This window comes from Pestalotiopsis fici (assembly GCF_000516985.1).
Source record: "Pestalotiopsis fici W106-1 unplaced genomic scaffold PFICI_Scf_2, whole genome shotgun sequence".
Classification (NCBI taxonomy): domain Eukaryota; kingdom Fungi; phylum Ascomycota; class Sordariomycetes; order Amphisphaeriales; family Sporocadaceae; genus Pestalotiopsis; species Pestalotiopsis fici.
The window spans coordinates 1,090,236-1,116,847 of NW_006917092.1; the positions used below are offsets into that span (position 1 = coordinate 1,090,236).

A 26,612-nucleotide genomic window follows, 5' to 3' on the forward strand; every position below is an offset into this window, starting at 1 on the left:
GCCCTTCCTCTTCCATCTTGGCTCATCTCTTTGTATCTAGGAGTCTTGGGATGTTCAGCTCTGAAACATGTGGGGGAACTTTTCATGAAGAAACTCCATGACCTCTTGTGGCGGACCCAGCTTGTTTCGAAGAGCATTTGTTGCTGAGGGACCACCCTCGATCTTGAGACCCTCGAGTGCCGTGGCTCGAGAAAGAGCGACATAGGCCTGGCCGTGTTCAAATACACTGGCTAAATTTACGACAAGGCGCTCCAGAGTCATTCCTTGGCTCTTATGGATCGTGAGAGCCCAGCCCTGGGCAAGCGGAATTTGGGTACGAAGTAGTAAACTGTATCGACCCTCAGCCGCGCTTAGTTGGGATATGGTGCAATCGGGCTGAATCATGCAACGCATCCCGTTGTGGAATTGGACGACCGGCAGTACCTGTTTGTCCAGTCCCGGATGCTTCATAAAATTCGTGGTTTCAGACCATCTTCGGTGGGCGCGCCTGTAGCCCTCCTCGTCGCCTTCGTAGTTGCTATCGTTGGGCGGCGTCGGTGGTGCAGCTTTCTGGTAATCTTCGAAGCCGACAACAATACCCTGGCTGCCGTTGCATAGACCCGCTTGTACGTCGACATTCTTGAGCAGGATGACGGGCATGCCGACTTTGAGAGACAGACAGTTACTGTAGCGATGCTCTGACAGTTTATCCAGAGGTCGTCTCTCCATGGGTGGTTTGCCCCAATATACTGGGTTGACGGTACCTCTAAGATCGTCGTGTGCGCAGTCAAACTTATCAATGCACCAGTAGTCAAACTGCTCAGAATTGATCTTTGCGAATTCTGATTCATTACGATCAGTCACTTCCTTCCTCCTCGAGGACAGCCAGACGCCATTCTCGACATTGCATGGGTGGTTCATGAGCAGGTCAATCTCGGCTTGCACAAGCTTCCGGCCAAGACGGCCCTTTTGAAGCATCTGAACAAATTTCTCGTCGCTCTGGCGGTGAATCTTTGTTAGGTGAACGTTGGCGAAGTTGCAATCTGCCCACGCCTCACTCTTGAAAGCCCATTTGTCCTGCTCAGTATATGCAATGGGTCGTGGACACTCGGGACAAGTATAAGTGGTACTTCTGCCAGTGGACTTGGTCATCTTCATGCCGCAATCATTGCAAAACTCCAGACCATTGATAGGCGGCAGCTGACAAAAGTCGCCGACAGCAATGACCTGGCATCCTCCAAACGGCTCCAGATTTTCTTGATTGCGGTAGCCCTTGATCTCTGTAAAAGCACGGCTCATTCGTTCAAAGTGAAAGTTGCTGACCATGCTGATCTCGTCAATGATGAGCACGTCGGTGCTCTTTAGGCGCTTTGCCGTTTTCTTCTTCCACAGGTTTTTGCGCACCTGCTCAAAAGGTTCCCGGCAGGTATCCTGCGTCCAACCCATGAATGTACAGGTTGTAGACCCGGAAACTTGGAATGCGGCGATACCAGTGGGCGCGACGATGGAGACATTCTTGTCCTCGGCTCGGAACTTTTTGAGAAGGTGGCGAACGACGACACTCTTTCCGCAGCCTCCCGAGCCCGTCATGAAGACGTTGCGGCCGCTGAGAGCATGGTTCACCGCTTCTTGCTGCTCTTTGCAAAGCTCGGGCTCGTCATCTGCCACGTCAAACTCGACATTCCCGTCTGCATCTCCTAGCTCGCCGCTGTCGACCTTGACCGAGATGCTTTGTTGTGGTGCAGACAGTCCACCTCTCGAGATTGCTGGCCTGCTATCTGCAATACCACTTTGCGTCAAGTCGTGGCCGTTCCTATGGCTGTGGCCTTGCTTCAAGCGGTTCTGACCATTCGAGATCTCGCTCGGCTGATTTGATACCGAAATTTCAGCTCTGAAAGACCGGACTGTGTCCCGCTCTGGTCGATTGTATTGGTCGTTTACGCGTTCTTGTCGGCTGTCTTGCTCTTGGAGCACGTTTGGGAGGTTCTCGCGTGCAAAGTTTCGGGCTTCTTGCAAGCTGGAACAGGTCCGATCTGCGCAGGATACTCGTCAGCTCAAAGAACACACCATTATGCTGCACGAGTCTCGAAAGTACGTACACATAGTCTTGCCGTTCCATCCCGCTATCCCCTTGACTTGGGCCTCGCATTCGGGCCACGTTGTGAATATGCCAGGCTGTCGGGCCTTGAGGGCAACGTAGTATTTCTTTGCACCCGCAGACATGTCCCGCGTCCACTCTGTGATCATCTTGTCGATTCTCTCATCCATTGAGGGGTTGAGAGGAGCATTGCGGCTGCTGTTGTGCTGGTCACCTCTGGGATGCGGGCGCTTGTGTTTGGATGCATTTGGGGCACTTTGCGCATCGAGATCTCGACCTCTGTGTAGATTGGATGCTCCGTGAAAGATATTCTCGTCGTCGGAAATGTCTAGAGGGATGAACTCGGGAAGTGATTGCTCGACCCTGTGCCGCTTAGGTGCTGGTACGGTGAATGCTTCCCCCGCGGCTTCCTCCTCGTCGCTGTCGATGAGCACTATCGGCTGGGACGCCGACTCGCCAGCGGCAGCTCGTTTGCGACTGGGCCGCGCTAGGAAACGGATCAGATCAACTCAAATGCACGCGCGTAATTCATCTTTGTAGGTACAACTTACAGACATCATAGGAGAAACAGTTGTCCGCCATAGTTGGGGACTTGCATTTCCAATTGGAGTTGTTGACTAATAGATCCAGGATCCGGGGTTGCTGGCCAGGAGCTATTCTAGAGCTGTTTTGCAGAAACGCGTCTTTTGAGTTTAGAGCACGCGTCTACCCCTCGGACATGTACTGTGTAATTGAAACAAACGACCTCGCTTCAAAACTGCCGTGATTAGCCATTTCATAAGGATTTCAAACGTCGACGAAAGAATATGAACACAAAATAGTCTTGTTTAATCTGCGACACACGACAATGAATACACACCTACAATTTTTTAGAATCGTGGTAGTGGAAATAGCTCAGAGACGCAACGCCGGAGGTTGCACATGTGCTAGTCAAGGCCGCTCACCTCGTCAATAAAATACCTAACCTAGGTTAGTAACATCATTATCTGACTTTGCTCGGTTCATAACCCTTTTATTATGCTCTATGCTACAACTCTCCAGATGAAAAAGCCGTCCAACACGACAGCCTGTATATATTGACAGCTGCCTACTTCTCGACCACTTGTTGCTTAGTACAATCATCCTTGGCTAGTGCCCCTGTCAGCATACACCACCCATAGCACTTGTATACTTTGCTTTGTCCAAGAAACAATTGTTCCGTCTAGCCATGACATGCCCGCTTCTTTGCATTGCAGTTGCTCCCAATGCACAATAACTACAATTTTCCATTGTTTCTTTCAAATCGCCACACACAATAATCTTCCCCATCATAAGATCTACTAGTATTGATACTGCTGCTGGAGAGTAAAATAAAAGAAATAAACTGCAGGCGTCGAATGGAAGCTGCGGTTGAACAAATCGCCAATTGCTGCGAGGAAACCCCAAGTGACTGGTCTGACTGGCCAACCGTTGTTTCGCATCATGCATGCACTCAACCATTACCATCACCACTTGTACAGCGTTCGCCGCCACTCCCCTGTCTTTGCCTTTTACTGGATCAAATCCATACATATGGGATTTGGCCGATCATTTCCACCCTGTAAAATGAATATATATTACTTCTTTTTGTGAGTCCTAGAAGACTTATTAAATCAAATCATGGAGCTCTGATGGCTTTGCCAGGTTCGTAGACCTGAGTTTGGCAGCAATCATCTCATGGACAAGATGTCGACATCGCGCCAGTGCAAATATCTTTCAGGCTCTGCAAATAACCAAGCGTTTGTTGGTCAGTCTTATATTATATGAGATGTCAAGATACTTACTCCTAAAGACATCTCTTGCAAGCTTTGCGAATGTCTTAGTTCTTGGTAGGATTTGAGATGCTCGAGGCTTACACACTTGACACAGTAGTATAGAAGATGTCAAATACATACCAGGTAGTCAGACCATTGCACTATGTCTGAACCCGCGCCATCCGTGCCCAAAAGTCTTGTGCATGTAATTCATTTTTAAGCATGAATCATAGTGAGTCGACCGATGTTGTGTAACATAAGGCGGGAAGTGAGACTCTTCATTTGCACGAAAGCTGGTGAGCTTTCGTGATTTGACGGGTCGTGTATCCTCCAATCCAACAACCCCAATCTCAAATCACCATGCATGTACCCCAACAATGGGAAGTGGTGTTACTTTGGCATGCCACTTTGCTGGTTTTAATAGGTCATGTTTTGTGCGTAAAAACTAATTGGTGACTTATTTCCAGCTTCACGGGAGGGGGGGGGGATACGGAGCCTTGTAAATATGGGGTCGCGACCGTCACTTGAGCCGCAACTCGGATCATAAATCCTTGAACTTCGCATACCTGCTACATATTTAGCCCCAGGTTCTTTTTGTTCTTCTCCATTGCCAACCGACTAGCTGGTAGACATCCCATCGTTGCTACTCTTCATTGCGTCGTGTGTCCTCGAGGACCGTGTTCGCGACCATGTTGTTCACCTCTACTCGAGCACTCTTACTTTTCACCACAGCCATCGGTATCAGTAGCAGCACAGAGACTCCCGAGAGATGTCGCACCATTCCGGGTGATTCATCATGGCCCAGCTCTTCTAAATGGGATCAGTTCAACCAGAGTGTAGGCGGAAATCTCGTCGCCACTATACCCATCGCCGCTTTTTGCCACAATACTCTATTTGGCCAGTCCAGCAGTCTGTATGACCCCGATGCGTGCGAGGCGCTGCGCAATGTGTGGTATTATCCGGAAACACACTTGGTCTCCTCTTCGTCACCCATGGCGTATCCATTCTCCAACAACTCGTGCAACCCCTTCTTGGACCCGGATACACCCTGCACGATTGGATCTCATGTCGTCTACGCGGTCAATGCCACTAGCAGTGAAGACTTCCAGGCAACTGTTCGGTTCGCCAAAGACAATAATATACGACTCGTTATACGTAACACTGGCCACGACTATCTCGGAAAATCCACGGGTGCTCATGCTCTCGGGCTCTGGACTCGCAACCTCAAGTCAATGGAACTCATCCAGGATTATCAGACCAGTAATTACAATGGACCGGCCATAAGAATAGGCGCAGGAGCCGAGGTGATTGAAGCCTATGAGTTCGCAGATTCTCAGGGCTATGTTGTCGTGGGAGGCAACTGTCCAACAGTCGGTCTAGCCGGTGGTTATATCCAGGGTGGAGGTCACGGGCCTCTGTCATCCAAGTTTGGTCTGGCTACTGACCAGGTGCTTGAATATGAGATAGTGACAGCCGACGGCGAGCTTCTCACGGCTACCGAAACCGAGAATGCAGATCTGTTCTGGGCACTGCGAGGCGGTGGCGGCAGCACGTTTGGTGTCGTGGTTTCAGTTGTGGTAAAAGCTTTGCCCGACAGCTCTTTCTCGACAGCTTACCTGACGCTACTCAACAATGGAACGAATGAGGACGCCTTGTATTCTGCCCTGGTCACTTTTATTGAGACGTTGCCGAATCTGACGGACGCTGGGGCCATTGCCATCTTCCTTGTCAACTCTCAGGGGTTTTTCCTCAGTCCGGCCATATTCCCTGACGTAACATCCGAGGAGCTGGACGCTCACCTTGGAGCCTTTACCGATGCACTCGATAGTCTTGGACTCGCATATACATACAAATCATCGAGCTATCCGACATTCCTGACTACCTTTAATTCTGTGTCAGCCACCATTATGTTCAACGTCTCGGACCAGAACCTAGGAGGACGGCTTATACCGAGATCCCTTGTAGAAAACAACGACACTGCCGATCTGGTAGAGGCCATGAGGTATATAAGTACGCAAAGTGGCAATGTCTTTATCGGAAACGCGTTCAACGTCAAAGGCGGCGTCTCGTCACCCGATGACGTTGCCGCAAACCCTGCATTTAGAGAAGCGCTCTTCAACGCTGCCATCGAAACCCCCATTCGTTATTTGGATTGGCCTGCTACTTTGGACAACATGAACAGCATTACGAATGACTTGCTACCGAAGCTAGAGGCGCTTACTCCAGGTGGCGGTGCCTATCTAAATGAAGGCGATGTGCATCAGCCTAATTTCCAGTCGACTTTCTATGGCGACCACTATAGCCGACTACTCCAGATCAAGCGAAAGTATGACCCATGTGGTGTTTTCTACGCTGCAACAGCCGTGGGCAGCGAAAGTTGGGCGGAGGATAACGGCAGTAGACTGTGTCGCACTTGACTTGGTTGATCTCTGGTGTAAGGGGCTAGCTGCTCATTGGAGTAGTTTAAACGCGATGTGGTAGACTCTGGTTCGGTGAGCTCGCAGCTCTGTGGAAGTGAAGCTGGTAGGATGGCATGTCAAAGCACGCGTCAAAGTCTATTGGGCGTGATTCAGAGCATTGCAATGAATGGTTTAATGCCAGTGAGAAGCATCGCTCAGTAGTGCTACTATATAGCGGTGATGTAGGGTTTTAGAAGAGTGGTGAAAAAGGATGGTATTACAAGCCTCCTCTGGTAAAGGGCTGTAGTCACCGGTACTTTGAGCGGTTATACCTTGCCTGGAGCCCAAAGTTCCCTGCATTCATGGGGATGCAGCTGGCCCATGCATACCTAGTAGACCAAATCCACTGGCGAGGCTGGCTGAACAGGTCACCGGGATCTTGATGAACTGTGACCAGGATATTCGGTCGTAGATAAGGCGGCAGATCGTCACCTGTCCAGTCCTCCATGTTCCACGAGTCAAAGTCGCGCTGCTGAGCTCTGATGTATATCATCAGGTTGATGGACGAGCCAGCTCCAAGCGTGTTCCCAACTTGGATCATGGATTCTCTATCCCCGAGTTGGCTTTCCTTGACGGCCTTGTGGAAGAGTATTCTGGAGTTATTAGGCAACTGGTTCTGCCGCCTTAGGGCAGGGTAGATGACATTCGATGCTTTGTAGTTATCGCGGCCACTCTAAACCACTAGAATGGAGAGCTCGGGCGCGGCATCGGCCAGCCTGGATGCGATGAAACACGCTGCCGTTCCCCCTAGAGATGGTACTTAGTGACATTCCGTAGCACACGTATGAACAATTCACAAATGCCGCCAGCAATGATGATGTCAACCTTGAGTGACCTGAGATCTTTGGCGTTGAAGACTGGAATATGTTCGATACGTCAAGGTAGCCTGGTTCGTATCCGTGAGGTAGCGGGCGGATAAATCGAAACACGGAGGCTAGTAGAGAGGACAATGTGGGTATATAGTTCGCTCTTTAGCACCTCTCTTTTGTAGACTAGAGATTAACTAAGACATCTTTTAATGCTTCCTCGATCATCTTCTTCAGTTCCCCCTTCCCACATCGGCTCAGGTGAGAAATGCGTACCTAAATAATGGAAAATCTTGTTATGCGCTTAAACAGAGATGTTGAAAGACTTGTACCGTTGGATCCAACTCGCCCTGTTCCCACATATCTCCGAACTTGAAACCGCAGGCACTTTCTAAAACATACCTTCCTTCTCCTACTTCCGTGGCAAATACTAGAATTTGTTTCCCGAAGTCCCGTTCTTGGGCGTCTTCGCTGGGTTTCAGTATAAATGCCTTTCCTCGGATATGTGGCCGATATCTCATGCACAGAAGGCCCCCCACTTGCCCGGAAAAGTCTGTGAACTCAAGCTGATGATAACCGCCCAAAACATCATCTTCTTGAGGGCCTTTCTCCACATGTCTCTCTTCTACTTTGATTTCACATGCTCTCAAGGTCAGGTTTCCATCGTCATCAACGCTAGGTTGCTCCGCTTTGCAAATGTACCCGATTTGTGAGATCTGGGAGGGCTTCCATCTGACAACGGAATCCATCCGAGGAATCCACGACCTTGGCCCTCGATCCTCGCGCCCAGCCAATAAAATCTCTGCTCCAAGAATGCCACATCGTATAGCCTCGCAGAAAATGCCTCTGAGATCTGTGGCCATGTTTATTTTCAGGCTTTCCGACGATGCAGTCAGTCCAAGTATACCTAATATTTTGTCGCGCGGCTCACTGCACTTTCTCAGCTGCGTGCGGTCCATCAACGTGGCCAGAGGTACTTTGATACTGTTGGCACTTGGTTCCCAGTTATGGCGGCTGCATGCTGTCCATGATCGCTGGAAGGTATGTCTATATGACCATCTTTCTTCTTCGGTGCATTCTCCCCATGGCCGGTTGAAGCGGACTGAGTAGTATGGTGGTAAGGCAACGTCGCACTTGATTGGCTCTTCGTATTCCGCGGCCCAGGACATGAAATTCAACCAGCTTGCACTTAGCCCGGTGTTCATCTCAGCGGCAAAAACCTGAGGGTTTCTACTTAGAGCGCCCTCCTGATAAGTCCATACTCTGTCGTGCCAGGTGTCCTGCTTCCACATCCGTAGGCCGTGATGTTTGCGCAATTGTTCTGGTATGGCCACTAAATGTCTATTAAGTTTGACTTTAGGGATATCAACGACCTTGCTGGCAGGGTAAATAAGAGTTGTATGTGCGCCAGCATAATACGATCCCATGCGAGAAATCTCCAAGGCTTTCTCAGCGGGGTCGTTTTGGTTGATGCAAACTCTGTCGACCCACAAACTGGTTGGGGCTCCGACCGCAGCTGCGGACTTTTGCATATCTTTCAGGGTATCGTCACCCTTAAACTCGCTCCACAGGTATGAGACCGCCGTATATTCTTTTTTTTCTTTAGAAAGTGGCATTAAGCGCAGTGGTGCGATGAACGACCGATCTTGTGCCATCTGTCGCTTAGATGAGTTGGTAGTAACCCAACAAGCTGGACACAGTAGATCCAGATATACAGGTCGTACAGGCCTCACATAGTACTCGAGGCCTGACTGCCGTAGATCGATGAAACCATCCTCGCATCTGGTAAGTGCAGTGAGGTTGACAACACTGTCTAACATTTCTCGCGGCAGCCAATGACTAGCTCCTGAGGGAATGCTAGCTCTAACGCCGCGGTCGATCAAGTTGGACACAGTAGCTATCCCGATCATGGTGCTCAATATGCTTCTGGCTGTGTCGAAGCTGTCGGTGTGATCCGTGCCCCCTGTAGCGTTGTCGAGCTCGCTGTCTTCTCCGTCATCCTGCGTCGCAGCAGTGAGTAATTCTAGCGCCAGACCAGCCCGGCCTTGACAACGCAATAACACGAAACCCTTGTCGTAGAGAATTCTCGCTATTATCTCCTTGCCAGCGATTACAGTGACCTCTATCTCGCCGTCACTGGACGCTTTTCGTATAGTCAGCTTCAACTCACGAATCAAGGTCCAGGTCTCCTGTTGACCTGCGCCATCGCTTATGAATACACAAAGCCTTTTCCCTGACCAAGACTGCATCAAGTGTCCGCCTTCGCTTGTTTCTGTCCTGAATATCAACTTTGTGAGAGCCTGATCTGCGTGAGAGTCGTGGTCCCCCTGACAAGCTCGCGCTCGTTCCTCTAGGTTCAGCAAAGTTTCGTTACACCTCTGCAAAATTTCGGCGTTTGTTTTACTTGCTAGTAATGAGTGGAAATAGCATTCATCATCCTGATTTGGTTGTCTCAAGCCTAGGTGCTTAGCGATGCGTGACGCCTCCTCAAATCGAGTCATTTGGCCATCGTGTCTGGAATGATTTCAATTTATGTTGCCGTAACACACACAATGTTTACTTACCTGGAGTATGCCTTCTCCATAATTGAAATCTAGTAAGACAAGGACTCGTACCTAGTACTTTATCGACCTCTGTCCAACATAAACGGATGGCGATATTTGGTTGAAGGGGTATGGTGTTGGCAGATCCGATTGCCGGATGTTGTTGTAATGGCGAAACAGGCTACTTCCTAGGAACGGACTAGCGAAGCAGATCGATAAGTTGGTTCGGCTTGGGGAAAGTGCGGGCGCCCAGAATAAGTACTAGTTAGGTACCCAGGTAGATAATGGTGCGGCTGCAAAAGCTGTGCCATTGACTTCCCTTGTGCGACTGAGACGAATGCGAAATAAAGCAAGAAACGTTGCAGATAGGGTGGCGTACTATGCTTAATAGTTGTACAGCATCTCATAGTTACTACGGTTTTCCCGCCTTCTTACTTCTACAGCCCACTTTTCCATAGATTCAGTGCCCCAGCGTAGATTGACAGATCAGCCAGATCAGCCAGATCAGCACTCTTCGTGACTATAGCTTTGGTAGATTCATTCACTATTTTGGCCCACTTCGTTTATTTCCCGTGATCGCACGTGTACCTGTACTTCCACGGCCCTCTGGGGCCTTACAGTGGCGTTGGTCGGGCAGCTTGTCGAAGTAGGCTGAGCTCTTGGCACTTTCTCTCCTTGCATAATGTATTGTTTCACTGTTAGTACGAAACGACCACGTTCATTAATCTGATTGGAGAAAAAGACGATACTTCGCCAGCTTAAGCGAGCGTAATTACAACTCTCGCATGACGCTCGATTACCTGTAGCTGCCCCTGGAATAAAAGCGAGCTGTGGGTTACCGTCTGCCGTATCACCGGAAGTGACGAGAGTCCACTTTCGCCGGGTAGATATATGCTTAAACCGCCAGATTGGTTCTCAAATGGTTGACAGCTGGGGAATCCCCGGACTTGTGTATTTTTGCTCCTGAGCTTTTTCTTTTGCTTCCTGTTCATCCTAGGTCATTTCAACAGTGTAGCACAGTGAATATGTAGTCATGGCCCGTGGGTGTGGAAGTGCTGCGTGCGGGGGTTTATCCATTGCTGGTCACGGCTAAAATCATTCCAGTCCAATTCCTCATTTCGTTAGATGGTTCATAATCTCTACTGTCCTTGCCTTCAGCTGCACCTGGCTCCATGCTGACCATTGATGAGCCACTGCTAAAGGATATGATAACTCGGTCATCAAAAGTGGCGCTAGGGACGATTTCTAAGATCAACTTTTGGGCCCGGTGTAACCCTAGGTAAGCAGCATGACTGCGGCAAGAAAAAGGGCAGGACACCACAACCAGCGCTACCGGCAAGGATATCCAACTCCATTGTACGCTGATAAAAGTCACTTGCGTCAATACGCGGCCTGTGATCTTCGCTGTACGAGGTCCCGAGAGCATACGGTCGGAAATGGCAGCCGAGATGTTTGCCACGCTCGTTGAAATATCCTGGCTAATTTAAAGAGCCACATCGGCCCAAAGTGACAATATTTGGCTCTACTGGCTACTCGCAATGTATCCTTTCATTGCACACTTTATTGCTCTGTAACTTATAATCACGGAAGATTCTCAATCCTTATCATACTGACCCATATGTTCTCCTTGTTCTCACTATACGCGACGACTAGATTGTCCCCCACTCTCACCGCCGCTGGGTAGCTGAAACCTCGATTCTTGTAGTCTCGGGTATCAGGAGCGATTTGCTCACTCGCGTTGGTTCTGAGAACACCAACACCCCGATATTGCTGCAAACCTAGACCTCGCGCCGTGGCGATCGACAAGGGCTGCCTTACCAGCTCGGTATTATTCCTCGGATTTGAAATCAGAACATGTGTCTTGTCATCCTCTGGGCCGGTAATATCCAACAAGAACTGTTTCGTCTTGGCATCAGGAATATTAGTCTCTAGAATGCGGTTGCCATATCGGTGCTCGGAGACGGGATACCAGTCCAGCCCCGTGGAGGAATATTCTACCCATATCTTCATCGTGTTGTTGACAGCCGTAATGTCACGCCAAAACCGCTGCCAGACGCCCAGTTCCTCGACCCACACTGCAAAGGTGTTTTCCTGCATGTAGTTGACGCCATTCTCGGTGTACATGTTGCCGTTGTAGAGCCATGCACTCCAGGCAGGTACGTGATCTGGTTTCTGTAAAATCTCTCTCAGTGCTGCCGCATCTTCGCAGTACTTCATCCCGTACTTGGACCCGTACACAGTACCGGGGTAGCCAACGTAGTCTGTCCAGTTGGTCTTCTCTACCCAGCAAGGGTCACCGGCGATTGAGCCATCGTAGCTGATTGGTCGCGCAACGCGACCGGCGCCGTGATTCCCGCTACCCAGAGCGCCGGCGCACCAAAAGTTCGTGGTCTCGCCAATGGCAAAGAGCGTCTCGTTGTAGTCAAGGATGGTCAGGCCGCCTAGCGCTCGCTGCTGGATTCCCTCATTACACCAGTAGCTAAAGTTCAGCTCGGCAGACTGGTTGGGGAGCAAGGCCGATGGTAGGATTTCCGCTGAAGGGCTCCATGTGAAGCCTCCATCTTGTGAGGTGGTCAGCCAGATCTGCTGGCCCATGCTGTCTTCGTCGATCAGAGCGGACGAGTGTATTAGGTAGACGGAGTTGTTGCGGGCATAGATTTCAGGATGGTGTGCGTATGTGCGTCCGTGGGCAACTCCATTATACACTTCAATGTCAGATAGGGTAGGCAACTGGGGCCAGCCAGCGTATAATGCATCGCTGTAGTTGAGTGGAGGCGTGACATTCCAGTAGTTTGTAAAGCTTGGCAAGTCGGCTACGGAATCAGCGGCCACCATTGGGATCATGTTGTGCGAGAGATTGATGGTATATAACAGTGTCGTGATGTGTTTCTTTGTATGTGTAGGCTGTAGCAAATCAATCTAGCATGAAATGCTGAGTTCATTGAGCCCATTAAAGGATATTTTGGTCTACCCGTTGGCACAGGACTGAGTCGCGAGGTTGCTATCGCCATAGGTTGCATCGTGCATATATGCACAGTGCAACGTTGCAGTGTGGAGATGGTTGCACATGTGGAGATATCGCTTCAAAGTCATGTCTATCAATTCTCTTCATATGTTCATCCACGGGCTGGAACAAGGGGTGAAATCCATCAATTATATCGAAAAATGCCGAAAGAACACCGATAACTAACATAGTTATTGACTACCTAGATAGGGGTTTAGATACTCTGAATTCAAATCATTTGTTCTAATCAAATATTTGGTACTGGCGATACTAGAAGTCCATCTCATGCTAGATTGACTGGGAAAAATGTCTAAAGCTAATTTGACTGATGAAATTGATCAGGATCTAACCATATCTTCTTGAGGTCCCCGATAGGCCGGCACCTGGGTAGGCATTGGGTAATCTCACCCTTTACGACAAAAAAGTGCGAAAAGCAATCAATCGTATCTCGGAATTTGAGATTTCTATGCTTTTTCATATATAAACCAACTGGTAAAAGGCTGCAAGATGTCCAAACCAGACATCCTATTTGCGGACTCTTTGCCACTACTCAGATAATTGATACATACCTAGGTATCGACCCGGCAAGCATTTCTGCATTAACTTCATTTCCACCATCTTGGATGCGGATCTAGACTTTCGCAACCCTGTTTGGTAACGCATCTACGTCCACAAACCCGTAGTCTACGTTGTCTAGGGACACACCATGTCTGTGCGGATGGACCTCGTGATGTCCTTCATTGTCCCAAAAGCAAAATGCGGTGATCCATCCTGTCAAAGCGTTTTTCTTGCGGTCGACGTTGCAAATTTGATTCCAGAAGTCTCGTGCATCGGCGCATACAGGTTTGTCAAAACTTCGGATGAAGTGTCTGATAACAGGTTGAAGAATCTGACCAAGTGCAAGCGACTGTCCGCCAAAGCAGACAAGCTTATGTATCGATGCGAGAAAGCATTTTCTGGTGCCCGAATCCCATGCCTCGCGCACTCTCTTTACGCCTGTCTCTGTACGGGTTCTAAGATGCTGTCACTCCTCTATTTCTCCCTGCTCGTTGGCGTCGAAAAGGGCTTCCCCAGTAAACCCTCCGACAGCAGTTGCGTTGACCATCATGTTCCTGACTTACAGGAAATATGTCAAGCTATACCTTGCTCGATACTTTCGTGAAACTCTAGAATGACGCGCCGCTGTGCTGGACTGAATTGGTTGCATGGCGCTATCATAGAGTGGGTTGGGGAAAGAGGAGGTCCTTGTATTTGACTGATATTATAGAGTCTGTGATATAAAGTGGCGGGTACTAGACGTTCTCCAGCTGCTTATTATCTTATTGTGCGGGGTCGGTGCTTCAATATTGAATAAATAACGTAGTCCATAAGCGAGCTGGACGCCTAATCGAGCTGGATACGCGAATTAGCAAAATATGGAATATCATATAATTTCGCAATTATAACGCTGTAAATTAATTGAAATTAATAGAATATTATTATTTAAACAATGTTATTTTAATTACATAAAATCGCGTGTTGCTCCCGGGTTTTCCGTAATTATTATGACGTCGTTATCGTAATGAACCGCGATTTAATTTAATATTATGTCAGGGCATACGCTACCATTGTACGAAGAGACGAAGAGGTAAAGAGCATGCTCGCAATTGTTGGGAAACGGTCACGAACTAGGACCTATATGCCCACGGGACGTGACCGGTGCCACATAGTATCTGTAATAACACTGTGTAAGGATGCTATAGCAATAAATAACTGGCAAAACTGTTTAAAAAAAAAAAGGAAAGCAAAACATACAACACCGGGGATTCCCCAGCCGTCACCGATCTGAGTACTAATCCGGCGCTTCTCAGTTTATCTAGGGCAGAGCGGACGGGATGCCGAGTTTTCTAAGAGCTATGGTCGTATGTGATTGAACCATCTTTTGGAAGAGATAATAGCTTGATTTCATGCAGCCAGGTGGTTGCGGAAATGACTATGACGCGCTGCTTCGTAGTCTTGAGACAACCGGTCTAGACCCGACAGATATGGAAGCATGGAGAGACGCAATCAAGCGCCTACAGCGGACATCCGAATTGAGGCGACAGATACACGGGCACATAGTGCATCTCTCCCTGGCTTGGCCGGCATTGATCTCAAATTCCTTCATTGACCTCATAGAGCAATGCTAACCTGCGGCACTTCTTCTCCTTGCACGTTACGCCACCGTGCTCCGTTCTTGTAGCGAGTTCTGGATTTTCACAAGCAGCGGAGCTTTACTTGAGCGATTAATCTCTAGAAATCTCGGCTCGTACTTGCAAGATTGGTTGGAGCAAGGTCTCTCGGCGATTGAATCTGTCTGGTCAGGAAGAGGTAACAAGCTAATATGATAACCGTGGTGTAGAAGCATGAATGGAATACTGTCCACCCCATATAAGTTAGCCTGGAGAAATAATTAATAGCATCAATCTCGTGCAAGAACGTTCGAGGGAGTTTTAGCTAATCGTTCCAATAAGAACCAAGGTAGGCTGGGAGAGGCTTTGTCATATCACCACCGTCGACGAAAACCCAGAAATTTCGATCATAATTTAGCAGAACAGCCCAATGAGCGAGGATGATCAGAGGTATCGGTTGCCGTTGTTCTAAAAGGTCAATGAATTCAGCCGAGATTCGAATCCCCCGAAGAATAGCATTTCTAGGCTGCACCCGCTTCCCGGTCCAGCACCTGCGCACTCGCCGTCGCCACGAGCCTGAAATGCTCTGCGAGTTCAGAGCACACGCTGTACAGATTACTCTATAAGAGCGTCTTGTTTAGGAGAAGGCAATTTGGTAAATAAAAGTCGTCAATTGCGGCTGTTCTATTAAATTCAACAGGAGAAAAGAATTGTATCAAAAATAAAACTGACTTGATAAAGGAGAGTATCACTTGTGGCCTTTTACTTTGCTAACCTAGACTTGATTCCAGATCCGCACCGCCCTCACTCAAGTTGTGTTCGGCGCTCCTTGTGGCCACTGACCCGCCGAGAATCCCTCCCTGGATCCCGTCCCCGATGGCATCTGATACCCTCCGACCGGCTGCGCGGGGCCATGCACCCCCTGAGGCTGTTGAGTCTGAGGCTGTTGAGTCATCCAGGGCTGTTGCTGGTTGTTCTCAGACTGCTGGGATCGCGGCGGGTGTTGCATACCAGCATTTTGAATGCCTCCGGCGTTCGGCGGCCCGCTGTTGCCCATCATCGCTGGGTTGAATGCCACGTGCCCCGAATACTGCTGCTGGTGACCTTGAGGATTGTATGAATTGGCTACGCCTGCGGGCTGGGCATAGTAGTTGGGCTGCATTCCAACGGGCGGTTGTTGATACCCAGGTGCTGTTTGATAAGCTGGTGGAAACGAGCCCTGAGCTGTAGCTGGCGCCGGCGACGGAGCGTTGGCCGTTGCCCCAAACGCCTCCTTACTCGCCACAACGCTTATTTCATCTATCAGAGCACGAATCCTATGCTCTTTTGCCCGGCGGTCCGCGTTGTTGCCGTACAATTCGTTGATATATTTGGTGAACTCCATGTAGGCCCTTTGAACTTCCTCGAAATGCTTGACTTTGAGCTCGACGACTGCGTCCGGACGGTTTGGTTTCAGAATTTGGTCGTACGAGCTGCCCTGTGCCTCATACTCGGCAAGCGCGAGGGCAGTCTGGCATGCGTTACGGATCTGTCGGCCATTCCACTTCGCTTGTACTGAATGCTGCGTCGCGAAGCCACCTATTTCAAAGTGATCCATAAGAATCTCCCGCTTCGCCCTTTTGAAGCGGTCCTTGATCATGTTCAAATTGATCTGGAATACATCAAGTATCTTCTTCTGGTCCAGCTCGGGATAATAGAGGCTGACGTGAATGCGGGATGTGAAAGCTTCGTCGAAATCACCAACTCGGTTTGTCGTGAGAAAGAGAACTCCACTGTAGTACTCCATGACACGCAGAAAAACTGTGATGTTTGGTCAGAAGTCATCGGCATATGTCATGATTTCCAGTGGCTCACCTGCTACTAGGCCATTTCGTACAAAGTCCTCTTTTGTCCGCTGTGCCAGGAAAACATCTGCTTCGTCCAGAAGAAGAATACATCCCCACTTGTTAGCTAGAGTGAAGTTCGTTTCGAGCGCGGCCTCGACCTCTTTCGCAGTGGTACCAAGGTCACCTACTTCATCAGTTCAGAACCTTTGGTGTAGGACGGCTGACTGACCGCAAGTAATCTGGAATAACGGCCTTTTGAAAACCTCGGCAACACCCTCTATTCGCATGATGGACAATCAGCAAGGACAACAGCAATCATGCGACAAAGGGAAATATTCCACGAACCAGCCGTAGAAGTCTTGCCGACTCCAGGAGCGCCGTGAAGAAGGATGATGAGTCCCTTGCCTAGGATATATTTAGCGAATGCCAAAGTTGACGAACTTGCACCTGAATACCTTTGCCTTTGACGATGTCGACTTGTTTCGTGGCTCCTACCGCAGACTCCTTGTCCCGGAAATGTTGGGCAGTTAGAGACAAGATCATCTTTTTGTACCCCTTCTCAAGTACAAGTTGGTCAAAAGCTGTTTTTCGACTCGTGTCGTCTGCAACATGATCGACACGGGGAGGCTCGATATCGGAAAGCCCGATATCTTCGGGATCAGGTGTATACAAATCAGTTATGTAGGTGAGATCGAGTTGAGCTGGATTGAAGTACGTCAGTCAAAGTAATACTGAACTGCAAAACAAATTGACATACCCCATTTGCGACTTCGGAGTACGAACGCAAATACACGATAAGACATGATGAGTAGATCTTCGTCGGGAATCTGACAACCAGTCTTCGAGCCGGGGCCGGTTTGAATCTCACCCAGTGATCTAGGAATGATGGCCACTGAAGGTTCTGTGTCGATGCCTGGGCTGTGGGGGAATAGGTGATTGATGTACTCTGTTTTCTGGCTTTCGTCGACGTACTGATCATCATGCACGTTTTGGCCCATGCAGCATGCCGCGTTGCAGGGTCTTTTGTCGTCGTCCTCATCATCTTGACTACCCATCAACAGTTCCAGCTCTGGTTTCCAGTCTTTTCGATCTTCTGTTGAAAACGCGGTTTCAAAGTCCACAACGACCTGGCTCTCAACTTCATCACGCACATCGATCGTCGGACCGGCACTATGAAGAGAGATGGTCAGCTATCGACTCATAACAGAAAGTTTTACACTGGCTAGCATCGAACGCACAAACAAAAGACAAGAAGGAATAAGGGAGTACATACTAATACATTTGCCTCACATTGGCAACTTCTAAGAATTTCTTGCCTCGGAGAACGAGCTTCGTCTTCAGCCTCTGATCCTCGGGCAAACTAGACACAGCTCGCCATTCAGAATCGCTGAAGTCAGATCGTCTGTGGGGGTGGAAACGAAGTGGATATACCGCGAATGAGGTCACTTCTCTTTCTCCGATGAACCTTGGAAAACTGAAGTCGATGCTGACTGGGCCCAGCGAGGTGCCATTGAAGTCAACAAACACGCATTTTATGCTGAATGGTGGCTGATTTTTCTTCTCGTCTTTTTCCTTGTCTCCCGACCAGTACATTTCCCAGGCTGAGACAACCCGGTGGCGGGCACTCGACACCTTCACGACACGATAGACTTGCTTACCATCGTTTCCGATAACTTCCATGCCCGGTCGGAAAAGGTACCACAAGTCTGAGAAATCTACGTTTTTGCAGCTCGAGCTTTCGAGATGACGGCGTCTGGGCACAATTTCCGAGTCGATGAATTGCAGTAATATTCGCAAATGGTCCATGGCCCCCTCAGATTGGGTTTCTTCTACTTCCCCCTCATTATCATCGCCCCTCTCCTTCTGGTCGATGTTCTTGATCCCGTTGTGGTCCACGTCGGAATTCTTCGTTGCAGGCTCCATTGTGGGATCTTCTGTCTGTGGAGATACTGAATCGGCCACAGCGCTTTGAGGTCTTGTAGCACCTGTCTCTAATTCCGACGGAGCTTTTAGTTCAGCATCAGCAGTTCTGCTTGTCTGAGTTGTGTGCGTGTCATTCTTAGCACCGCCAAACTTCCTTTCCAGGGCCAAAAGCCAATCGCGCAAAGCTTCTTCGCGATATACAAGTGCTTTGAAAGGGCGAAGAAGAACGAAGTCTAAGTCCTCGCCCACAAGCACAGGATGCCCAAGAACCTTGGAAAGAATTGACTGCAGCAATGGGGAGTAAATCCTGATCCTTTCAGGTACTGGGCGATTTCCAGAGTTTGTCAGATCCTGAAATAGCTGGTTTCTAGTCTCCGGGACTTTGCGGATACTCTCTGAAGAGAAGCCGTACCACGAGTCCTGAGTGTTGGCGATGGCAGGCTCACCTACCAGGACATCAATGCAACATACACCATCTTGTGTCACCGAAGGTTTCGTGCGAAAAGCGAGCCAATCCAATCGTTTCAATTGGCTTTCGGGGCTCGTCTCCGATGCCAAAGATCCGTGGCTTGCTGTTTCGGTAGCTCCGACACCACTGCCAGTGCCCGTCCTTTTCGATGGACTCATGCTCTTCTGCCCGGAGCCTGACCCAGCAGCTTTTGCAATGGCTTCGGCGCGTCTACGCTCTGCTGCAGTGTCGGCTTCCTTCTCGCGGATTCGCTTTTGAGTTTCTTCAGCATGGTAGATCCGATCCAAGTCCCACTCGAAATTACGGCGCAAACGCTCGCGCCGCGCACCAAAATCGATGGTCTGATCGAATATATCCGGGGTTTCATGTGCGAAGATATCTGGATTCATATCGCATTGGTGTGAGGGGTCAAAAGGATCTGGCCGTTGGTACTTATTTTTGGTGGCCATCCCCCTTTCGGTGGGTTAGCAACATATGATAAAAACAGGGAAGTGTACAAAGATATTACCAGTGATCGGTATCCTTTTTGCCATCAGCTCCGTATGAGGAGTAGAAACTATGATACCTCCAATCGCCAGGCCCCCCGTCAGCTTCAAACTCTTTTCGATGGCCGTAGAGGCATTGTGCTCTGCGGCGGTAGTCTCGGAGTTCTGCCTTCCGATTGGCTTGAAGCTGGACCGGACCGACATCTGAAGCGCGCCTTGGTTGCGAAAAATCTTCTTTTCCAGCAACGCGAGAATCTAGAGCCAGCTGCTCCAAGAGTGATAGCTTCTCCTTCAGCGCTTCGATTTCGTTCAACAGGAACGTCGGTGCGATTGCCCCAGGCTTTTCTTCCGTACTGGGGGAACGCGGGGTATCGAGGGGTTCTGTAGGTAGGGCATCCTCTTTTACTGGGCCCATATCGGATCCAGATGCCCTTGGATTGGTGTCCTCCATACCGATGCTATCAGGTACAGCTTTTGCGCGAGACAGAGCTTCGATTACCAAGGATGAAGACAATCGTGAGATTCGTCACTTCGATTTTGAAGGAGAATCCCAATATTCGAGAAGTGGGCCACGCTTTTCGTTGACTTTTGCATCATGGAGAGGGGTCAGAGCCTCGCGTTCTGGGATTGGAAGATGCACCCATGTTGCATCGGGGCTGAGCAAAGAGGCACGACTGCCAATGATTTCAAGAGTTGTGGCATTTATTGATGCAGTACGACGTCGGTTGTCTGCATTAGGAAGAGATGATCGCCCGTCGTCTCGAAAGACTCAAATCTGAGCTTCTCCGAGCCTCGCGTTCGAGTTCCTCTTTGAAGTTTCAACCGAACCCCGCCAGACAGGCTGTATCGCAATGACAACGAAAGAAATCGACTTTACGCCATGCGGCATCAGCCGCAAGACGACGACAGACTTTATCGATCATCGTATGCCGGCGCAGCATCCGGCTTTTGACCAGCCGCCGCTCAGTTTCGACCCGGCTTCCGGAAAGTATATCCCGAACAACCAAGCTCTAGTACTAGCATCCAATAATTTGTCGCTTGATTCTGGCTTACAGGTGGCAATTCCCATTCCCACTATCTCGACCATGTCCGTTGCTCTTCCACAAGGTGAGCCGGGGTTTCTAGGCCGCCAGGGTGAGCAGCTCGTTCCCAGAGAAGCAATCACGAATATACATTCTATGAAATTCTGGAGCACGATTTTGCCTGACGCCCTTAGCCTGCTCTGTGGAAGTAGCGATGAACCGAAAGGATTGTCTGATGCGGGCTTCAGCATCCGGGGGAAACAAGGGTGGCAGGATATTCATGACACTCTCGAAGCGGCCAAGAATAAATATCAGGATGTGAAAGGACCTCTGGGACAAATGTCGAGGATACGACGCAAGCTTGCTGACAAGTCCGCCCCTGTATCCGACTTGATCAAAGTTGTTGACACTCTAGTTCCGGATAGCACCTACGCCACGCCAATCGTAGGCACAGTGAAGGTCATCGTCAATGTACGTTTGCTTCCGCCCTTGATTCTTTTCGGTTTAGAAACCCCCTTGGCTGCTAATTTCTTTGTTCACAGGCTACAAACAAATCGGCTCAAGTTAGGGGGGAGGCTCTTCATTCTTTCGATGACATTTTGGACGTTTTCTCGCCAGTTGAACTTTTCCTGAGTCTTTTCCCAGGCGATCAAAACATAATAGAGGCGTCTACAGATCTAACCATCATAATCCTCAAAGCAGTCGAGCAAGCGATTGTGTTTTTCCTCAGTAATTCTGGTGAGCCTGACTCGGAATCAGTTCAGAAGATCTAGTACTTATAATTACGTGGCAAAACATAGTCAAGAGAGGCCTTAAGGCGCTCTTCGGCGGTGATGATTACGGGAAGGATCTTCGGGACAGCGTCAACACGATCGAGAGCAAAAGCAATAGTCTCATGGATGAGGCTTCCAAGTCATACATGTTCCAGCAGGATATGCGTAAGAAAGCATGGTCTCTATCAATTACTTTTCTAACTTTCATTTCAGGATGGAAACAGACACAGTCTTTTCACAATTACGCGGTGGAAAAGCTAGGGTTTATGGCCTCCGGACTGAGTTCAATGAACGACTTGTTTACAATCCACATCGAGAGAAAAGATCGTAAGCATCTAGCTTATTCTTCCATCTTTGGAAAGTATTCTGACACAAAAACGTGGTTAAAAGGCGAGCTCGAGGCTTCTAGGCAAGCCCTCGAGGCTTCTCGGCACGAGACCTTGTATTACAAAGAAATTGCATTGCGCACACCATCGCCACTTCCGGGAACTCCGTGGCCTGTACCACTCCAGGCCCAGCTTCCTGATCAGAATACCTTGCGCCACATGATTAGCTCCATGGACGTCGACCTTCGGGACATCTCACTCGTCAACGACAGAAAAGAAGAAATGTCTCACAAACAAAGAGCACGAGCAGAGCAGATTGTATCCTCAACGCTGTTTGAGCAATGGGCCGTGTCCACAGCTTCAGCAAAGTTACTTGTCGAGTGGGACAACCCTCGAGCCGATTCTATTGCTGGGATATCGCCCCTGACTGTGTTCTGCACAACCATGGCGCAGGCCTTACGAGCCAGGCCCCGATTCATCTCGGCACTTTGGTTCTGCGGACGTCACTTTGACCGGAGCGACGCGGGCGGCTGCATCGGTGAGCGCGCCATGCTGGCGAGTCTCATTGATCAAATTCTGCGGCAACACGTATTTCATCCGTGGGATCCACAGACTGAGATCAATCTTGATCTCCTGCAAGGTTCCCACCAGTCCATCGATGAGCTACTAAAACTACTCATCTGGCTTGTTCGGCGCATTCCCCAGACCCTGACTGTGTTCTTCATAATTGACGGCGTGTATTTGTTCGAGCGCGACGAGTTCTGGTCGGACGCTCGACGAGTATTTCTCGGTATCCTGCGCCTAGTCAAAGATGTCCCTGCCACAGTCAAAGTGCTTTTCACGAGTGCTCCCGGCACAACCATTGTACGTGGCGGGTTTGAGCAAGAGGGGCTGATCTTGAGTGTGGATGAACTGCCAAACATGGCCTGGGCGCCCAGCGACGAGCGGATGATCAGGGAGATGGGCATTTGATGCAGGAGGCAATCACATGAGGAATACATAATAAGAGACCTGGTTATGGTTACGAGACACGATGCTATTCAACTGATATGATGTGCAACAGTGTGGCAACCTTCGGATGACACAACGGGAAGGGTTGATTAAGTCTGTTTGTTCACACATTATTTTCGTAGATGTAGACTATCTTTAATTTCACTCTTTATTTCAGATACTGGTCGTATCAGGTCATGTCAGTATTGTTTATCACTGTCAAGAAGTGAAGCTCCACTCTGGTAGCTCGGCTACTACCTTGGATACAAATGGGCTACGTACCATGTCGCAGATTTAATGTTATATGTCTTTCGGCTCTTAACTTTGCGTGTACCAGTTACAGTTTTGGATTCGCAAAAATAAAAACATAAGTAACTAAAATGCAAAAACATACAACACCAGGGATTCCCCAGCCGTCACCGATCTGAGTACTAATCCGGCGGTCACCAGTTTATCTAGGGCAGAGCGGACGGGATGCCGAGTTCTCTAGTACCTATGGTCGTATGTGACGGAATTTTGTTTTATGAGAACATCTAACTTGATTTTCTTCAGCTCGAGCATCGCTAATCCACGGCTCCCGTCTCTGCTATTCGCTTCCGGGTAATCCAATCACTTGGGATCATCATAATTGCTCCGGTGTAAGATTCTGCAGTGTTCCTGTGTAATGATGGACCTGGATAATGCTGTAGTAGACGGCCAGTGACTGACAAATTTTATGGGACTAGTCAAGAATGCCAACCAATCCAAGATGACGGATGTGCTTTGGCAAAATCCTAGTCATACGGTGAGCAGGAAGACGTTGCTAGTTCTCATTACCATTCACGGCATCGCCATAGATGAGACTTCCTTGATTTCGCAACTCGCCATCCCCACACCTAACTTCGGTTGCATTCTGCTTGGTGTCAAAATGTAGGAATAAGTGGAGCGCTTCTCCACATCATGTATATATCTTTGACCATCCAACCTCTGTTGGATGTGAACAACTCAACTAATACAACAACTATTACCCATACCTATCATATCTTTTCACACTTGGGGCCAATAGCAAGGATTTTATTGCCTTTGTGCAAAATCACATGTCCCAATACAGAAGGGGCCGGTGGAAGTAGACAACTGGAACCGGCTGCACGACGGCGGAATATAAAGCTATCTAGAATCTATAAGTGGGTCGCCAATTAATCGTTGCACTCTAATAAATTACGTGCAGTGATCACGGTTCACTCTTGATCTGTTGTCGACGAATATTACAATGCTTCATCAACCCAGGTTTGATTCGGTTTCCGTTTTGAACTTTGGTTCCATACTTTTTGGGCGGTGACTATTAGCATATGGCACGACAGCTTGCCGACCGATAGGAAGAGTGCGTCAAAAAATCTACCTGCCATTCACCGCTGCAGTGATACACCCTGCACCTTTACAGCGACCTTTTGCGACGCATCACTTGTAAGAACCATTCGCGCCGGGGAAAGATAAGTTGGGCCTCGTATACGATCCTTCCGCAGCTAAGCGGATACTTGATAGTCAATGCTACTCACATTGGTGTTGATGGGGGACAGAATCAAGTCCATTGATGAAGTCTACCGAAAGATGGTGAGATGGTAAAGGAAGGCAATGCTAGCTAATCCAAGCTCAAGCTGCACCGGCTATCTACGAGTAAGGCAGGGGCCTAAGGCTGCCACCCCACACGAGGTGTTGTACATTAAAATCACAACCGTTCAAGTTTAACCATCTTTAAAATCGCCGGCAGGCAAATGCCAAGCTTGGTGACTTAGAGGCTCTAGGCAGACTTTTGAAGAGTCTAAATTAACTTCACATTAATAGGATCGCGCAGCATTCAACCGAATCAAACAGTTAGGAGCTAATAACATTTTGAGCAAGCTACTTATCAAAGATCTTAAATTAGATGGTCATTTTCAAGGGAGCGAGCTAGTCTTTCTTACACTTTAAGGCTCGGGTTTTAAGGTCCAAGCCTTGATTTGGAGAAGTTTATTCCCATAAAACTTTGCAAGGCAGTGGCTTTTCGTCTGTTACTTAGTCATCGTGGATGGCGTGGCCGGTTGGCATCCCCGCGCTTAAATGTGGGCACCCTACCTGAGAATGAATTGGGGCATTCCAGAGATCTTCGGGTTTTAAAGGCTTTGTCTTCCATTAAATCAAGGTGCTAATCCACGGAAGGAAGTCTGGTTATTCCAATTGATATGTGTCAGGCACCCTTCTAGAAACAATAACTACTGCCAAAAGGCCCTATAACCATTGTGTAGTCAACAATCATTATATGGGCGAACAATCATTGTTTCCCCACGCCCTTTTCCGCTCAGGTAACGATAATACTCTTTACGATCGATACATGATCAGTCTCTTGAATAGGACCGAATCTGATTATATTGACTCAGACTCAAGTTTCGAGGTACACTTCTGCGACAAGACCCTTGAATGGCGCCCGTGGAATACACTTTTGAACAAACACTCAACATCTCAGTTATTGAATACCTTGTCATTAACAGCCATGACAAGCGCCACATAACTCAAGTTGTCGACAAAATCAAGGTAAACAACGTTGGGGAATGAGTTCTTATCCACGACGGGTAGCAGTTCTGTTACTAGCGCCTTGTTGGCAGTGTATGCCATTGTCTTGATTGACTTCAGATTCTTGAGAAGCAGCACGAGCTTCGCGATGTTTGGCTCAATTCTGATTTGTTGAGTCAGCGTCCAGGATAGTAAGAAAAGCCTTTTGTCTTTGATCGACATGTTGTCCTTCATTTTCTTAAGCTGGTCTTTCACCATGTTGACCGCATCGTCGGTGTTGGAGTACTCGTTGCGAACATTTAGCTGCGAAGGCTTGTAGAACCCCCTTTTCTTGAAGTCACCAAGGTCAAGACTGTCATCCTCCATAACACAAATGACTGCTCCCCTGCCATTACCAATGAAATCATCCAAGGTGAGAAGACTCAGGTCTTTCGCTTTTGTCTCGTCTTGGACCACAAAGAGGTTCTGTAGCTGCTGAAGCTCCTGCATGAGTTTGTGCCACTCATCACGATTGAAGCTCCTCCAGTCGCCACTGACATCAGTTTGGAGGCTGTGTGAGAAGTTGAGGATGACCAATTCTGCATTGTCTGATAGGAATCTGTTCACGCCAGTGATGATATTGGCCATCGACTCACCGCGGCCTCCAAGCTTGCCGCTGTAGTGACCAGTCCAGAAATCACCACCAGATATTTCAGGACGAATATCGAGATATCGGGATCCAAGAACCAATTGTCCATAAACCGGAGTAGACTGACAAAGGACGAAGGGATCAACGAGCCCTCGAGGAAAATCGGCGTGAGATACAAAGGACATGCCTGCATCGTGAGTTCCGAGCATGCAGATCTGCGATAGCGGTCGATTTCCTAAAGTGCTTCGATTCTTTTGCATCCAGCTCACTGGGGGATTGAGCGTGTGGAAGTTGCCCTGTTTCCCGGAGAGGATGAAGCTCGTGATACCGTCATGGTTCCAACCCAGCGGAATTGAAGAGCCACGGGGGTTACTGACTGCTTCCAAAGCAACCAGGACAGCAGTAATTCGTCCTGGAGAATCACGGATCTCGATTTAGAAGGAAAAGTTCGTTCCGTCAAGTTGATAATTGAGCTTGCCGTGGGTATCACCACGAGTTGTACCCAAAGTCTGCTTGAACTCAACATAATTGGTTGAGACCGTGCCTAATAAACCATCAATACTCTTATTACGTGCTTTCATTCATCAACTCGCTAGGGGAGCTACTGACCTGCATCAATCCATTCCGGGAATTTCCAAATAGCCATTTAATAGGCCCATTGGTCCATCCGCTTCCATTTGTATGGCGTGCCATTTACGAGCACCAATAATCCTCCTTCGCCCATAATTGCACTTATATTCTTAAAAATTTGAAAGAAAAAAACAGATGGTTCGTACAATACTGGCTAAAAAGGAAGGAAAATTTTAGAAAACCATGGCTTTAAATACATCATC

General features: G+C 48.7%; 7 protein-coding genes across 7 annotated transcripts; 2 read left to right on the plus strand and 5 right to left on the minus strand.

The window, feature by feature from the left end:
- Window positions 1-54: 54 nt before the first annotated feature.
- Window positions 55-2,659, minus strand: PFICI_02527 (uncharacterized protein; the record flags this gene model as incomplete). Its single annotated transcript, XM_007831108.1, has 3 exons — window positions 55-2,012; window positions 2,079-2,564; window positions 2,629-2,659. The coding sequence occupies 3 exons, from the start codon at window positions 2,657-2,659 to the stop codon at window positions 55-57; spliced, it is 2,475 nt and encodes an 824-aa protein (XP_007829299.1).
- Window positions 2,660-4,538: 1,879 nt separating this feature from the next.
- PFICI_02528 (uncharacterized protein) lies at window positions 4,539-6,266 on the plus strand (the record flags this gene model as incomplete). The annotated part of the gene is made up of 1 exon (XM_007831109.1): window positions 4,539-6,266. The coding sequence occupies one exon, from the start codon at window positions 4,539-4,541 to the stop codon at window positions 6,264-6,266; it is 1,728 nt and encodes a 575-aa protein (XP_007829300.1).
- A 289-nt stretch (window positions 6,267-6,555) lies between these two features.
- PFICI_02529 (uncharacterized protein) lies at window positions 6,556-9,698 on the minus strand (the record flags this gene model as incomplete). Its single annotated transcript, XM_007831110.1, has 3 exons — window positions 6,556-6,901; window positions 7,517-9,628; window positions 9,679-9,698. The coding sequence occupies 3 exons, from the start codon at window positions 9,696-9,698 to the stop codon at window positions 6,556-6,558; spliced, it is 2,478 nt and encodes an 825-aa protein (XP_007829301.1).
- A 1,540-nt stretch (window positions 9,699-11,238) lies between these two features.
- On the minus strand, window positions 11,239-12,501 carry PFICI_02530 (uncharacterized protein; the record flags this gene model as incomplete). The annotated part of the gene is made up of 1 exon (XM_007831111.1): window positions 11,239-12,501. The coding sequence occupies one exon, from the start codon at window positions 12,499-12,501 to the stop codon at window positions 11,239-11,241; it is 1,263 nt and encodes a 420-aa protein (XP_007829302.1).
- Window positions 12,502-15,619: 3,118 nt separating this feature from the next.
- PFICI_02531 (uncharacterized protein) lies at window positions 15,620-19,965 on the minus strand (the record flags this gene model as incomplete). Its single annotated transcript, XM_007831112.1, has 9 exons — window positions 15,620-16,611; window positions 16,666-16,824; window positions 16,867-16,914; window positions 16,983-17,042; window positions 17,093-17,338; window positions 17,395-17,807; window positions 17,911-19,128; window positions 19,210-19,482; window positions 19,538-19,965. The coding sequence occupies 9 exons, from the start codon at window positions 19,963-19,965 to the stop codon at window positions 15,620-15,622; spliced, it is 3,837 nt and encodes a 1,278-aa protein (XP_007829303.1).
- Window positions 19,966-20,365: 400 nt separating this feature from the next.
- On the plus strand, window positions 20,366-22,607 carry PFICI_02532 (uncharacterized protein; the record flags this gene model as incomplete). Its single annotated transcript, XM_007831113.1, has 5 exons — window positions 20,366-21,007; window positions 21,079-21,274; window positions 21,337-21,474; window positions 21,523-21,636; window positions 21,700-22,607. 5 exons carry the CDS (start codon window positions 20,366-20,368, stop codon window positions 22,605-22,607), a joined length of 1,998 nt encoding a protein of 665 aa, XP_007829304.1.
- A 2,493-nt stretch (window positions 22,608-25,100) lies between these two features.
- On the minus strand, window positions 25,101-26,425 carry PFICI_02533 (uncharacterized protein; the record flags this gene model as incomplete). The annotated part of the gene is made up of 2 exons (XM_007831114.1): window positions 25,101-26,191; window positions 26,389-26,425. 2 exons carry the CDS (start codon window positions 26,423-26,425, stop codon window positions 25,101-25,103), a joined length of 1,128 nt encoding a protein of 375 aa, XP_007829305.1.
- Between the last annotated feature and the right edge of the window lie 187 nt (window positions 26,426-26,612).